At 37.1% G+C, this 14,745-nt stretch overlaps 2 protein-coding genes across 2 annotated transcripts; both read right to left on the reverse strand.

The window, feature by feature from the left end:
* Nucleotides 1-223: 223 nt before the first annotated feature.
* LOC122076454 (senescence-associated carboxylesterase 101-like) lies at nt 224-3,249 on the reverse strand. Its single transcript, XM_042641754.1, has 3 exons — nt 3,169-3,249; nt 2,485-2,836; nt 224-1,891 (listed from the first exon to the last, which is right to left on the reverse strand). Exons 1-3 carry the CDS (start codon nt 3,180-3,182, stop codon nt 503-505), a joined length of 1,755 nt encoding a protein of 584 aa, XP_042497688.1. The 5' UTR covers nt 3,183-3,249; the 3' UTR covers nt 224-502.
* Nucleotides 3,250-9,772: 6,523 nt separating this feature from the next.
* On the reverse strand, nt 9,773-12,244 carry LOC122075747 (IAA-amino acid hydrolase ILR1-like 1). The gene is made up of 5 exons (XM_042640894.1): nt 11,755-12,244; nt 10,968-11,093; nt 10,520-10,834; nt 10,309-10,437; nt 9,773-10,213 (listed from the first exon to the last, which is right to left on the reverse strand). The coding sequence occupies exons 1-5, from the start codon at nt 12,115-12,117 to the stop codon at nt 9,845-9,847; spliced, it is 1,302 nt and encodes a 433-aa protein (XP_042496828.1). The 5' UTR covers nt 12,118-12,244; the 3' UTR covers nt 9,773-9,844.
* Nucleotides 12,245-14,745: the final 2,501 nt, after the last annotated feature.

Genomic DNA, 14,745 nt, shown 5'->3' on the forward strand with positions numbered 1-14,745 from the left:
CTAACGGTTCCAATTTCACGTGACTAACAAATTGAATCTGATTATAAAAATCTTTTAAAATACTGGGTAGGGGACGTAATTCGTTCAAACCTTAGATTCACATATAATTTCGACAAACTATAAGAGAAGGGATGTAATTTTTCCATAGTATTTTGTTACGTACACACATCTGAGTAGAGATTAGAGAGAAGACGAGAGAATCGTGGTTTTACAGGATGTCTAGTTTGGGCTAGAAAGCTCATCTTATCTCATTTGAATTATTTTTTAAAATTTTCAAGACTCACATTTATTAAATTATTATAATTATAAATAAGCAAACACAAATAAACGATAACACCCATTCCCTATTAACTCCTCTAACTTCTCCCCCATTACTAACCCATACAGAACTCCTTAGCCGCATACATACTATCCTTATTGAACACAGTAATTATACCTCCATACCCATCAGCCAATGTGCAACACAACCCCAGATGGTGGTTCCAATCGATCTGTTAGATAATTATTTATAGTGTAGGTAACGTTTACTCATCATGAAGTCAGCTAGGGAGGATCCATGAGTAGGTTCAGTAATTTTCTCATACTCCTTCCACCATTTCATGAAGCTACTCTCCAAGAAAATCTCAGGAGACACCGCCAAGTTATTTATCAATCCCATCACATAATCCTCAAATTTCTTTAATTGTGCCATGGGTGATTCTTCAACAACTTCTCCATTCTTAATTGATTCGATCAAAATCATTGCTTCCTCCACATCTGCCCAAAAGCAAGAATCCACTGTTAAAGTGGCAGCCTTATCCCTTATGTTTTTCTCCTTCTCTTCCGCTCTCTCCTTCCCTTCCGCTCTCTCCTTCTCTTCCTTCAATCTCTTCTCCTCTGCCTTCAATCTCTCCTCCTCTTCCTGCCATGTCTGTAACAATTTATAATGCCTAGGCCGCCCTTGAGTGCGGTAATTTGTCTTGCCTTGGTCATAATAGTCAGCGATATCAAGAGGTTCAGCCATTCTCCTATAGTTTGTTCCTCCGCCGAGCAGGCGTGTGGGCAAAGGAACAAACCCTTGCTTTGGGGGTTTCCTCTCTGCGTCGTCAACCACATCTTCCCAGTATTTGGTGAGACGTTTCTTCTTCAATACGACGTCTATGTCCCTTGGGAACTGCTTCCTCTTATAGCAGTCGTAATAGCCGATGGGCACTTTACTGGAACAGATCTTCTTGTACCATTCAAGATTGGCCATGTCCATCTTCGAATCATTCAGTTTCTTTTCAGACTTGGAGATGCGGTCCTTGTGCTTGTGGTAACTCATTCTCTCTCTTCTCTCCATGGCTGTAATCAAAGGGTCTTCCACATTGTCCTCCTTCATTCTATTATCTCCAATTGCGTCCAATTGAAGAATTATACCGGCTCGAAGTGAATCGCCACTCAATTCATGTAGCTGCGAAGCTCCTTTGGAGATAATGATCTGATGGGTGAGGTGTTCCAATAGATTCTTATAATCCATGAGGTTGGTGGGCAACTGAGATGAACCTATAGCATCCAAAAGACTGAGGATTGAATCATGATCATCGAAACAAGCAGAACCCGATGGAGAACACATGAGGAATGTGCCGAAAGGCTTGTAAGTATTGTTGGTGGTGGATGAGAGGAAGGTACGAGGGATGATGTCCCGGTCGGAGACGACGTGCAGGAACCGAGGATACCATCCAGATTGATTGCGAATGGCTTTGCGGAGGCCATCGTCGCCTAGGAGTGGAGATCCGAAGGTGATGCAAATGGGAAGGTTACTGTTCTTCTTATCAATTTTCTCAAGCAGCCATAAGCAGAAGAGCGACGCAACCCACCCTCCTAGAGAGTGTCCCGTTACAATCAGCCGCCTCGAAGGGTTCCTCAATCCCTGCATTATTATTACTATTAATTTTTTTTTTTAATAAAATAGAGAAAAACCCTGTGGTGGATTAACTGAATTCCATATGTGTGGATCAGATTGTATAAGAACCTGATTCACACTCGGCTGGACCTAGGTTTTTTAAAATCTGGCTCAGCCCCGCCTTGTAGCACCCTTAAGACAGTGCACAATGCCACAATAGAGATAGAGGGGCTCCCTTATATGTATCAAGAAGACAAGAAAATCAATCTTATATCACCTATATGGACCAATTAGACCGATCCTGATTCTAAGCGTGTTGAAGTCAGACTGAATGGTTTACTGAAAGTATGAAACTGTTTAATAAATTGTTTGATTTTGATTTCAAAATTGAGACCATTTATCTAAATAGTTTAAAAACATTTAAATGGGTCAGTAATTTTTTGACCCATAAATTGTTTCAAAAAGCATAAATGAGTCAGACTTGTTCCATCATTTATGTTTCTAGACATAGAAATATAAATTTTTATTTAAAAATAAATAAATAACAAATAAAAAAAATAAACAAATTTTTTGGGTATTTTTCTATTTTTGAACACAAAAAGAGAGAGAGAGAGAGGTACCTGGAAGAGGTCCGGATCTTGAAGATGGAGGGAGCGGAAGAGTGTTACGGCTTCTAGGTTGATAGAAAAAATGTTATCTTTCGTTTGAAGGAAATTGAACTCAGGGAGAAGTTGTTCCAAATTCGAGGACAGGTCAACTGATGATACTGGTTCAACTTCGCAGCCAAAAGCTATGATGTCGCTCTTGTTTTGATCGTCAGAGAAGGCTTTGTATCCCAGAGATAATGGTAAGGACGAAACCCTTATGCTCTTCTTGGTACGATCATCGTTTAGTTTTTGAATCGCTGCCAACGAAGACTGGGGGAGCATGGAAGCCAACACCACATCCGCTAATTCTAGTCCACAGCTGAACCTGTACGTACGTAGGAATAGTGGATAAATTTAATTTAACCAAAACAACAAAAAATGATAAAGCAACTAAGGAACTCGTTTAGTCCGTCTCATAGTGACTATGTGGTTAATGGAAAAAATTTCGCTGTTTTCCCATGGTAACAGTAAGGGAATGGAATCTTCGGGTAAGTTTGAAAATATCCACCTAATGTGAATTGTTTTACTTGTACCCTTGAGATTTCATTTCCCTAATTGGTACTAGACTTGGCTGTTGCAACCCAGGCAACAGACAAGTTTCGGGTTACTGAGGTAAGATTAGGCGAGAAAGGAAAGAAAGAAAGAAAGAACACTTACACCTTCTCCACCATCTTTTTATCTCTTGGATCGATCAAGGAAGAAGAAGATGAATAGAGGTAGAAGTAGAACTGAATAAGATGAATGAAATGAATGAACCAAGGATATTAATTTATAATGTCAATTGTATTGTATATATTTTCTACAGGATTAGTTAGGCCGAAGATTTATTATTAATATTAAAAAAATAATAATAAATAAATAAATAACATGTATTGAATATTTGATGAGACAACTGGAGTGATACCCACAACAAGAAGGTAGTGTTGTGTTTTTTGTGGTGGAGGTGAAGTATTGTGAACTGTGAAGTCTTCGTTCAAGTCTTTTTTAAAGGTCTTTAAAGGTCATGGAGACATTATTGGTAGAATCTAATTATAAGAATTTAATTTCCTATCTTCAAAGAGGAATTTCATCCTTATCTCTTTTTAACATATTTATTTTGGAGGACATTATTTTGTTAGCCTTCTTTATTGTTTTGATTGACCTACCAAATTTTTTTTTATTATAAGTTTAATTTTATTCTAAAAAATATTAACAACTTCATTGATTCTCTCACTTCGAGGGCAATGTCCAAAAACAAAATAAGGGTATGTCTATGTCCCACTTGAGTTGATAAATATGAAGGTTACTGACATTTGCATCGTTGTTTCCTTTTCCTAAAAAGCACCACAAGTGAAACTTCCCTTCCACTAATAAAACAAGAAAATTGCTATCAAAAAATAAAAAATATAAATATAAAAAAACAAGAAATGTGTCATGGACGAGTTTGCTTACTCCATGTTGCTGATGTAGGTGTTTTTCTTTTTCCTCTTTGATGATTTATTGTCGGGAGCTTAGCTTGAGGCAAAGGTTTCAGAGTCACGTAGTTTTAAAAGTCAAAGAGTGAATAATGGCCAAACTATTTCAGTTAGAGATAAGGTCTTCCAAACAAATGAGTCAGCAATATAGTTCAATTCCCTCGAAACAAAAGAAAATGAACATTCTTGAAGGAAGGATGATAAATAAAGAATGTCACCAATATTGGAGCAGTATGACTCTAAAGAGAGCCATAGGTGCATATTCACCATTCACATAGCATAATAAGTTGGTGAATCCATTGCCTACCACACTTGGATTGTAGCTTTTGCTTGAAATGTAAGCGTTAGGAGGATAGTAGATCGATTCTTGTCATATGGATGAGTGAGTTTGTATTTAATGTGTCTCCTCTTCTCCTATCATTCTCTCTTCCCTAGTGTGTATGAGTAAAGTCCCATTGCGCAATTCATTAAAAAAAAGACCTTCAAGATGGGATTTACTTTATTTTGACAAACGGTACAAGGAACATATGCTATTGGGCCATGGGATATATGAACTTTCTTTTTTATATAAATGGGAGATATGATCTAATAACTATTAGGAAAATCACAACCATAAGATATGTTGAACGTATAGCTATGAATAAGATAATAATATGAAAAATAAACTTACACTTCTTAGAAAACAAGAAAATTGGTGCAAATCAAGCATCAAGGCTCTTGAGAGGAGTTTAATCAAATAATCTACACCATTGACCAATGCAAACCATGGTTTCAAGTATCGATATCATATCGACCATATCATATTGTTATTGATTGAGATAGATCTGCGATCTTTGATTGATACAAGTTGATTATCCATTTCATTTTAGGATTAAAATAGTAAAAATAACTAATACACATCAATCCTTTTTAATACCAATTCAAATTTGGATCAGATATCGATACCAGTACTAATAAATAATTCCATGCTGCAAACCCTAGGCCAAGGCCCAAATGTGCATTTACAATACATTTGAGGCAAGGACAAAGTTCTACCCAAAAGAAGAAAAAAAAAATGAAAACTTATTGACAAAGTTTACCTGATCACGTGGTGGGGTTTACAGAATAAACCTAGGGTCTAAAAACCACGTCCCCCTCTCTTCCTCGGGTACGGAGAAACTGGGACCTACATTTAATGATGCACCCAAAATTAACACCATAACCAAGAAAAGTCCCACCTTCCCAACAACCGAGGGAAATGTATACATATATATATAATTGACCTTGACCCGGTGCAAGGGGACCCATAATACAAGGACAAAAATGAAAATTTTAATTTATACATATATATATATATAGATATATATATAATTGACCTTGACTCTGTGCAATCTACAAGGAAAAAAAAACAAAAGACCTTGACCCGGTGCAATCCACTAGAAAAAGATTATTTTTTGTTAGAAAAAAACCTTGGCCCAATGCAAAGGGACCTGCAATAAAATTCTAGGATGGATTGCCATACTCCTATGATAAAATTCTAGGAAGGATTGACATACTAAATTTGTCAATTCTTCGTGTACGGTTTTAACTATCAATATTGGATCAGTCGTATCGGTTTGGCAAGTTTTCAATCTTGATACTTGATCGATATTATTGATTGAATGTATGAATTAATGGTAAAAAGATTAAAAAAAAATGTTTTTTTAAAGGAAAGTAGATGTATTTCTATTCGATACGATGATTTGATACCTATTCATACTAATATTGTAATAGTTTTGAGAAAATCCCATTCTGACACATGCTAAGGATAATCTTTCTTTTTATGGGACAAATTTTTGTTCGAGAGCTGTCCCTAAGAAGGATTTTATACTAAATTTATCATTTTATGTACATGTAAGGATATTATTTCTTATTCATCTAAAAAAAAGGATATTATTTCTCTTTAGGGAATTAAGTTTTATTTGAAATTCATTCCTATGCCACAAATATAGGGACTCGAAATGACCATTGTGCCCCTCTTAAGGGTGTACAGTCTGGGTGTAGAAATCACTGTCAGACAAAAAACACTTGCCTTTTTTCAATAGAAAAAAAAACCATGTGGGTCTAGTGTTTCCATGCGTAGACTAAGATTTTGAGAACTTGGTATTGAGAATGGGATCCATCAAAGTCAATACCATCTAGATTGCCCTAGATCGGATTGAAATAACCTTGGTTTTACGTTTAAATCCATTTTTTATCTTGCTACTACCACTTGTCCATACCAATCAACTGATACAGTATCGACAAAGAATTGAGATCATCAGGCAATTCTGATCCAATCCAATCCAATCTGATTCCTCAAACCATCGCCCAATACATCACCCAACATTTCAGCACTCATCTGCCTTTATTATTTTTCTTATATATATTTTTTATCATTTATTTGATAATTTCTTTGAAAAATGGTCAAATATCCATTTCTAATTAGAAGATATCACTTCCAAGCTTAGGATTGGTCGATGATTTTCGCCTCTTTTAATCTACTCTTTTCCTTTCACTTTTAATTTTTTTTTTTTACCAAAAAAACATAAAGACTGGGGATGCTAGCAGGTTACCCGGGAATAGGGTATGCTAACGTATCGTGACCATTAGATTAGATAGATTGAATCCATGCCGTCGAGTGTATTTAATATGTATAACTTTACATATACAAGTTAATATACAAAACCTACAAGAATATGTATATACGATTTTATCAGGTGTACAGCCGTACATATCTAACTTATTTTTTTTGGGAACCTAAAATTTGCTATGTCGGGAAGAAGTCTGAGATATCTTTGTTACGCATTGAAGAATCTTATCGGAGTTTCTCGTTGTTCACTGCTAGTCAGAGAAGAGGACGAATGTTTACAGGGGGAAAGTAGAATAAGAATAAAAGAGAAATGAGGAAGAGGGAGATAAAAGGCGTTAGCCAAAAGGATGGATCACCGACTGTTACAGACGAGGTTCGCAAAATGGGAAAGAAGAAGAAGAAATAAGGAAGAGGGAGACCGATCCCAACCCCAACTTTTTGTTAAAAGATCCCAATTTTTCCAGCGAAAGCCAGCAAAAGCTGACTAAGAGCACCTTTTTCCAAAAATACCGTATGTGGTTGAGTGGTATAATCTTCTCACTATCTTTATGTATTTTATAATTAAGATAATAAATTTGAATCTAATGGTTTAAAATAATTTGCTGCAACCTAACATCAAAACTTACTAGCATTCCTAATTCCTATAACCCGCTAGCATTCCTAACCGTCTCTCATAATAATAATAATTTTTTGTCTTCCATATTTGTGTGGATTTTACGATTTTTTCAGCTATTATGAACTAAAACCGCTCAATCAGTGATTTTAAACCCTAGTTTTTGTGCGCCAAAAAAACACAAAAGACGTTTATGTTTTTTTCCCCTCTTTTTCTTCTTCCTCCTTCCCTGGGCAAACCCTTTGCTTTCCCTCCTTATCTGCGTGAATACCCTACTTTAGGGTTTTTTCCGCAACTTTTCATCCATGGCTTCCCATGACATAGGGAATAAAGGGACTTCAATTGGGGATAAGTGCACAAGATTTTTTAGCTTACGGGAATTTAGGTACCCAAACTGTTGGAGCCGGCACAAGGCCCTCTTGACCTTCCGAAGCCCGAAGAGGAGGATTTCTTGAGTGATGAGGATGAGAGCTGTCGAGTCTCTTGGTACACCGTCTCTCTTCTTCGTAACATTGCCACCCACGTCTGCGACCAGACATGGAATGGCGAAGTAAGTTTCCTAACTTCACAATTTAAGAAGTTTGTCCTTCCATTTTGTTCCCTGTAGCATATTACCCACTGTGCATATCCCTTGTTTGATAATGTGCTTGAATGGGCTTAATTGCTCTTTTTTCATGCTTTCTTGATTGCTTTTATCTGCTCAATGTATGTGCTTTCTTGAGTACTTTGGTTGCTCAATGTGTGTGCTATTTCACATGATTTTTTTCAAGTGATGTTAGCAAATTGGCTTTAGAGGTTAGGCTCATTAGTCTAGGCCCCATGGCCCCCGCCATAGGTTAGAATTCATCCCCTTTTTTTTTTTTTTTGGGTGGAAATTAAATTTATATTATACGAAAAAAGGATACGGAAGGTGCATCTACATTTAGCGAAGAAGTTAAAAAATCAGGGGGAAAGGTATTCCAGGAGTGAGATCCTTGCTGTTCAGCTTCATGAGTAGCCAACTGGTCCGCCACAGCATTGCCCTCCCCATAGATATGCTGAAATGAAACATGGGTGAATCTGTGTAACAGAGACCAGCAGTTCTCAACAATAGGCTTAATTCTCCAAGGTATGGAAAGGAACTTGTGAGTCAGAATGTTGAGGATGGTAATATTATCACCATCAACCAAGATGGATTGAAAACCAAGCTCAGCAGCTATCTTAAGAGCATGATAGACTGCCAAAGCCTCGGCCACACAAGCATAATTCCATCCAGTACGGCAATACCAAGGGAGAAAGCATGTCCGAAGACTCCCATTATGATCTCTGAAGACACCCCCCACTCCCGATAGGCCTGGTTTTCCTTTAGATGCTCCATCAATGTTGATCTTTATGTAATTTGGAGGAGGGACCGACCAAGAAACTGAAAGTATTCTTCTTGTCTTAAAAGATGCCTTTGAAACGAAAGAGTTGGATATATCCATTTCATTGGAAATGATATTCCAAGAATTCTTATTGACATCACGGAACACTCTATCCAGATAAGCATTCCACATGGACCAAAGTAGATTGCAAACTAAAGATAGAGTGTACTGACTTTCTTTGGAGTGATCGGAATTGCCAATGAGATGTGCCATATTTAATTTGAGGTTCCTCCAACCAGATATGTAGGTCAACCAGCTCTTGTCCAAATCTGATTAGCATGAGGACATGTGATGAGAATATGATAATCATCTATGCCGTTCCAAGAACACCAAGGACAATGACTGTTAATATTAAATCCTCGTTGATTGAGGAGCGAAGGGGTCGGTAATTTTCCCTGAACAAGCGTCCAAGAAAAAAATTGAACTTTGGGTACTGTATAAGAATGCGACAGTTTCAGCCATATAGGGTTCGGGGTATGGCGGGAAGGACCAAGAGCTATTCTGTAAGCAGAGGAGACTGAGAATTGTCCTGAAGCTGTCCCCAACCAAACAAACCGGTCGGGGGTTGAGGATTGGGGAATGCGTATCAATAGAATCCTCCATGCGATATCTTGAGGCCACCAGTAACATATAAGGGAGGCATTCCACGATCTCCCCTAGGGAGCCAACGCTTGAGTATTCATGTTTGCTTGTGTGTTTCATGCCTTTATAATTAAACCCACATTACTCATTTTTTCTTTTTTAAGAATGCCTTAATTTTTCTTTTAAACGTGCTATGTTTAGCATTTACTCAATGTATGTGTTGGCTGTGCTTGTATTCCTTTTGACTGTCATCTCGGTGTCGGGCAATGTGTGGTTCCTTGACTAAATGAAGGTCAATGAACTGGGGTCTGTTCCCATATAGCTTACCCTGCATTGTGATCAATTTGCACAGGGGTAGGACTATGCACACGCATGGGCCAAAACACTTGGTTAGGGATTTCCATACCTTGTAATAGGTTCCCCCATTGTCCCTTGATGTATACATCCATATTTGAGCATAACCTTGTTTTGAACAAAATCTCATGTTCCTTGTGGGTTTGGGATACTTAGATTAGATTAGTATATGTTTTTCAATGTTAAAAATTTAGCTTTTCAGCACTTTGATCTGGATTGAATGACTCAGGGGCACACACACAAACACATTCACGAGAGAGAGAGAGAGAGAGAGCAATGTTGTATTAAGTTTACCAAAAGAATTGGTTTTGTACACTTAAAAAAATTGATATATTTTCTACTGAGTTGAACTTATGAGGTATTTATGTGCAAATGCAGCATGTATTGCAGCTCCGATAGGGAGGACGTCCTCATCAATTGTAAAGTAAGGGCTGTGTGGAGGGTAGACTGATCCCACCCTTTCATTCCCTACACCTATGAGGAGAAATGATCCGGGTATCTTGTCCAAGTAGAAGGCAAAATCTTCACTACCCATGAAGCGAGGAGCAGTATGAGCGTTGTTGTCTCCCACAATCTCAGTTGATACATGGTGCATGATACCGAAAACTCTTTCATTGTTCACAGTTGGAGGAATCAGTGGATCTTCCTCTTCACGAAAGTCTATGACAGCTGAGCATCTGTGTACTGTTGCTTGCCCTGTAATAACCTGAAACAAGGAATTGCAACACGGAAGTAATAACCTGAAACAAGGAATATGAAGAGATACAGTGTTGGGTATAAAGAGGTATCTATCTAGAGTACCTGTTGTATTCTTTGCTTTAGCAAATCGAGGTTCTGCTTGTTGAATGCCCTGAAAGTACCACCAATTATGGCTGTGTCTGGGATAACGTTGAAGGCGCTTCCAGCTTGGAATGAGGATACAGACACCACCTGCATTCCATGAGATACAACCTTAACTTCTGCAACATAGTTTCCCAGATCAAATCTTTTAACAAACTATCATGGGGATTACCTGGGACTGTAAAGGGTCTGTTTCTCTTGAAACAATTTGTTGCAAGCTAATTACAGATTGTGAGGCTGCCAGGATGGGATCAATAGACATTTGTGGCAAGGCTGCATGACCTCCTTTCCCTTTGATCTCTGCTTTGAAGGATCCACAACCTGCTAGAAACTCTCCAGGCCGAGTAGCCACTGTACCTGTTCCATAATGATTAAACACATGAATCCCAAGGATTGCTTCTACATTTTCGAGTACACCTTCTTCAATCATTCTTCGTGCTCCACTGCCCAGTTCCTCGGCAGGTTGAAATATAAGAACAACAGTTCCCTGAACAATATATGACAATGCAGATGCTGGGATGAGCAAGGAAGGTGAAGATGGATTGTTATTGAGATCAGAACATGTCCAAGTCTAATACACATTAGTTTTTGGTCCCTTAAACTAATTCCATGTTGATTACCTGTAATGTGTGCTTGAATTCTTGCAGTATATTTGCAGCACCTAGTAGCATGGTAACATGGGCATCATGCCCACAGGCATGCATTTTCCCATCTATCTTGCTCTTGTGCTTCCACTCTACCAATTCCTATACATGAACATAAACATTGTAATGAACATTTGATCCTTTATCCTCCCTCAAAAAAACCTAGGAGCTAAGACACATACGGTGATGAACAAACAATCTCTTCTCATCAAATGGATATATAATTCTTCACTTGGAAAGCCCACAAATGTACTTGAGCTTAGAAATTAACAGAAAAAGAAATCTAGGACAATTCCATATGTTTATAGGTTTCTATTATTAAATAAAAGCTGTATAAAACATGGGCAATTCAATGATTTCTATTGTCAGAAAGTCCAATTGTAGAAGCTTGGTGATTAATCGACAGATGTCACATTTAATTTTTTTACTGTAACTAATAATTTTTAGGATGTTTTACCCCAAAAGAAAATAATGTTTATGATGATATATTGATAATATTCTTCGTGGTTGAAGGAATCTTGTAATCCTTCTTCTTCGTATTCTACATTAATCAATGAATAGTCCTCTTTTGACCATTTTTTTTTTTTCTTACAATATCCTCAACCTCAAGAACAACATTTGGACAAAATTATTTGGCTCATTGACATTATGAACTACAACTCTATAACAGCATAGCTATCTTTTCATTTCTTTTTTCCTTTTTTTTTTTTTTTTTTGTCTTCTTTGGGTCAAAATAGAAATGAAGCAATAAGATAGAGATTACCTGAATTGGCAAAGCATCCATATCTGCTCTTAAAGCAACAAAGGGAGGAGACCCTGACCCTATGGTTGCCACCACACCAGTACCTGCAACAGGCCATCGGTATCCAATACCCATCCGATCAAGCTCACGTCGTATCGCAGCACTCGTCTTGAATTCTTCATAACCAAGTTCTGGGTACTCATGGATCTCCCTCCTTATCCTCTTTAGCCACTCCACATTCTCTGTAGCATTAGCTACCCTAATTATCTCGTCTTTGATTGAAGAAGAAGAAGAAGAAATTGAAGATTTTGGATTTGAAGAAGAACTGAAAGAGATAAGGTTGAAGAGTAACAGGATGAGATGAAGGAAAAAGAAATGATCCATGGAATAACAAACAAGCCAGTTCAGTTCAGGTCAGGCAGAGAAGATATTTTCAATAATAAATTCATGGCAATCTTCTTCGGTCTTCAATACAATTCTTATCTCTAATTCTATACTATTTTAATTCTCAAATAATGTTCTAAGGTTGACGACGCAACTAAATAATATGAAAGGTAGAGGCCAAGGTAAAAGAGCACGTGGGTAAAATGGGTTAGTGGTGTACAATCAAGTCTCCGGTTTTTGCTTCTTTGCCTCGCCCTGTATTGGTAGTGACAGTACCAGTTCCATTATGATTGATATCTGGCCTATATTTTATGTTTTTTTAGGTTTTGCCAACTGTGAGTCTGTGACTTGTAAGGTAGGGCTACTGGAGGACCACGCTTATAAATATAATTGGAGCAAGGCTGATGGCGTTGAGACGCAACTCAATGTTGCAAAAGTTGCAGGCCTTCCACATCATCCGCCATGGCCAATAGAGTGGAATATCTTACCTTTCGGAATTGGAATTATTTTTTTTTGGGTTGTGGAGGGTGGGGTGGATGGGGGAGATAGGGTTCTTAAATGACAGTGTGGTCCTAGCATCAACATGAACTAGTGGAAGCATCATCAAGAATGGAATTTCAGATTTTCATGAATGGTGAGGTAGTCATTTTGCCATCCTCTGCATCTGGGTGCAAGAACCACATTGTCTTTTATGATTTTTATTTTTTGAATTTTTATAGTGTTTTCTTAATTTCTATATAATTTCACGTGATAATTTGTAGAGAGATATTTTTTTCTTCTAATTAATAGATATTCTTATATATTTTCCCACTTTTGATATCCATTGTCAATTAAGCAACAGAAATCATGCTAAGCATTTTCTTATTATTATTTTTTTTTTTTCAATTTGCAATGATAAACATTGGGATTTTATTTTTCTTTGAGTTTTAAATTAAAAATATGCAAAAGGGACCAAGTCCAACAAATTGGATGAATTTTGTAACCTGACCTTTATTTCTGTCGTGTGGAATTTGAATTGAACAAGTCCAAAGAATATCAAGTGTCAAATTTTGGGTCTAATCAATCCTGGGATCATCTTATGTCGCAGATTTCCTTGTAATTTTAATTGTAAAAAATAGATCAAACTGAGATCTTTTTAAGGAATATCAACAAAATAGCACTAGAGAAACTATATAAATTTCAAAACAAAGAAAAGTAAGTCTTCAAGACTCGGTAGATTGATAAATATTTTAAAAAGGTGGTGATGGTGGTAGTGGTGGTGGTTTAGGTACTATCAATCTAATTCTCAGAATTGCAATAACACTATTTTATAATTGCTTTGATGTTAATTGGTCACCTATCAAAATTTAAATAGATTTTACCGTATACATGTAATAACACAGCATACATCCATGTATGTTCATCCATACAATCTCTCTCCATACTTAGAATATTTTTCATGAATACAGAGAAGACGTGATCAAAGCAGAGGAGAAACACCAGAAGCAAAGAAAGTAAGGGGTCGGGGAATGAAGAACAAAATTTGGGAGACTGATTTGAACCACTTGATTTTGTTGACTATTATTATCAAATACAGATGCAAGCTTGACCCAACAAGCCCGAGCCCACAAGAAGCCTAACTTGAGCCCCTTGAGCCCAGCAGGCATAGGCTGAGCTTTTTCATGCTGCAGGGCAAGCTAGGATTGGGACCAGGCCAAACAAAAGCTGAGATGGGCTTGACTGAGGCCTTGGTTTGAACCCGACCTGACCCAGCTTGACTCTATATATAACTATACACCTTTTTTCATATTTATACAAAGGATTCTTCTATCTGTCACAACGGAGAGTGAAAGAGTTCATTCACTATTATTTTTGTTACCCTTACAAGTGTGATTCCCTGGTTCGAGTTGAGGGGCAATCTTGGAAATTCAGTTTAAAAAGCTTCATGCGGGGGTCTCGGGATTATTCGGGAATGGGATCGTTCAAAGCCAATACTGATTCAATATTGATTTAGATCAGCTTGGATCGGACATAAATACTCTTGGTTTTAATTTAAATACTATTTTTTTACTGTTTTACCCTTCTCTCATATTGATCCACTGATGCTATCAATCAAGAATTAGGATCAATCAAAGTCAATACCGATCCGATCTCTTAAACCAAGGGACACATTTTTAGCATCTGTTTTCATTTTGATTTTTTTTTTTTTTTTGGGTAGAGAATTTAGTTTCTTCTCATTGTAACTGTTAGAGGGATTTATTTTCAGATTTTATCGAACGGCTATGGCACGAAGAAAAAGAAAGTTAGCAAAGCTTTTTTCTTTCTAGATGATTATTGCGTCTTTACTTATCACAAGATTCTGTAATAATTTATTTTTCGCGTATGCTTGTGTCTAAGCGTAAACACAAGCATGCGAGTAGCTTTCTCTTCCCTTTGTTTTACCCTTGTTGAAACCGTAGTTCCACATGATTCCATTTAAATTGAATTTACATGATTGGATTCTAAGTACTGATATTGGATTGGTTAGGCCAACCATCGACATGGCACATTTAGCATATAGGGTTAATATTAGTATCTCTCACAGTGACATTGATGTATTTAGTCTTTTACTCTTAACTTCTCTTCTAATTTTTTTTTTAATTTTTTTTT

The sequence above is a fragment of the Macadamia integrifolia genome, chromosome 4 (genome assembly GCF_013358625.1).
Source record: "Macadamia integrifolia cultivar HAES 741 chromosome 4, SCU_Mint_v3, whole genome shotgun sequence".
NCBI classification, from domain to species: domain Eukaryota; kingdom Viridiplantae; phylum Streptophyta; class Magnoliopsida; order Proteales; family Proteaceae; genus Macadamia; species Macadamia integrifolia.

Coding starts and splice junctions, on each gene's coding strand:
- LOC122076454 (XM_042641754.1), bottom strand. Junction 1,892..2,484: donor AAGATCCGGACCTCTTCCAG/GTACCTCTCTCT, acceptor ATAATAATGCAG/GGATTGAGGAACCCTTCGAG.
- LOC122075747 (XM_042640894.1), bottom strand. CDS start 12,117: ATGGATCATTTCTTTTTCCTTCATCTCATCCTGTTACTCTTCAACCTT. Junction 10,835..10,967: donor AATTCAAGCACACATTACAG/GTAATCAACATG, acceptor TATATTGTTCAG/GGAACTGTTGTTCTTATATT. Junction 10,214..10,308: donor TAAAGCAAAGAATACAACAG/GTACTCTAGATA, acceptor TCCTTGTTTCAG/GTTATTACAGGGCAAGCAAC.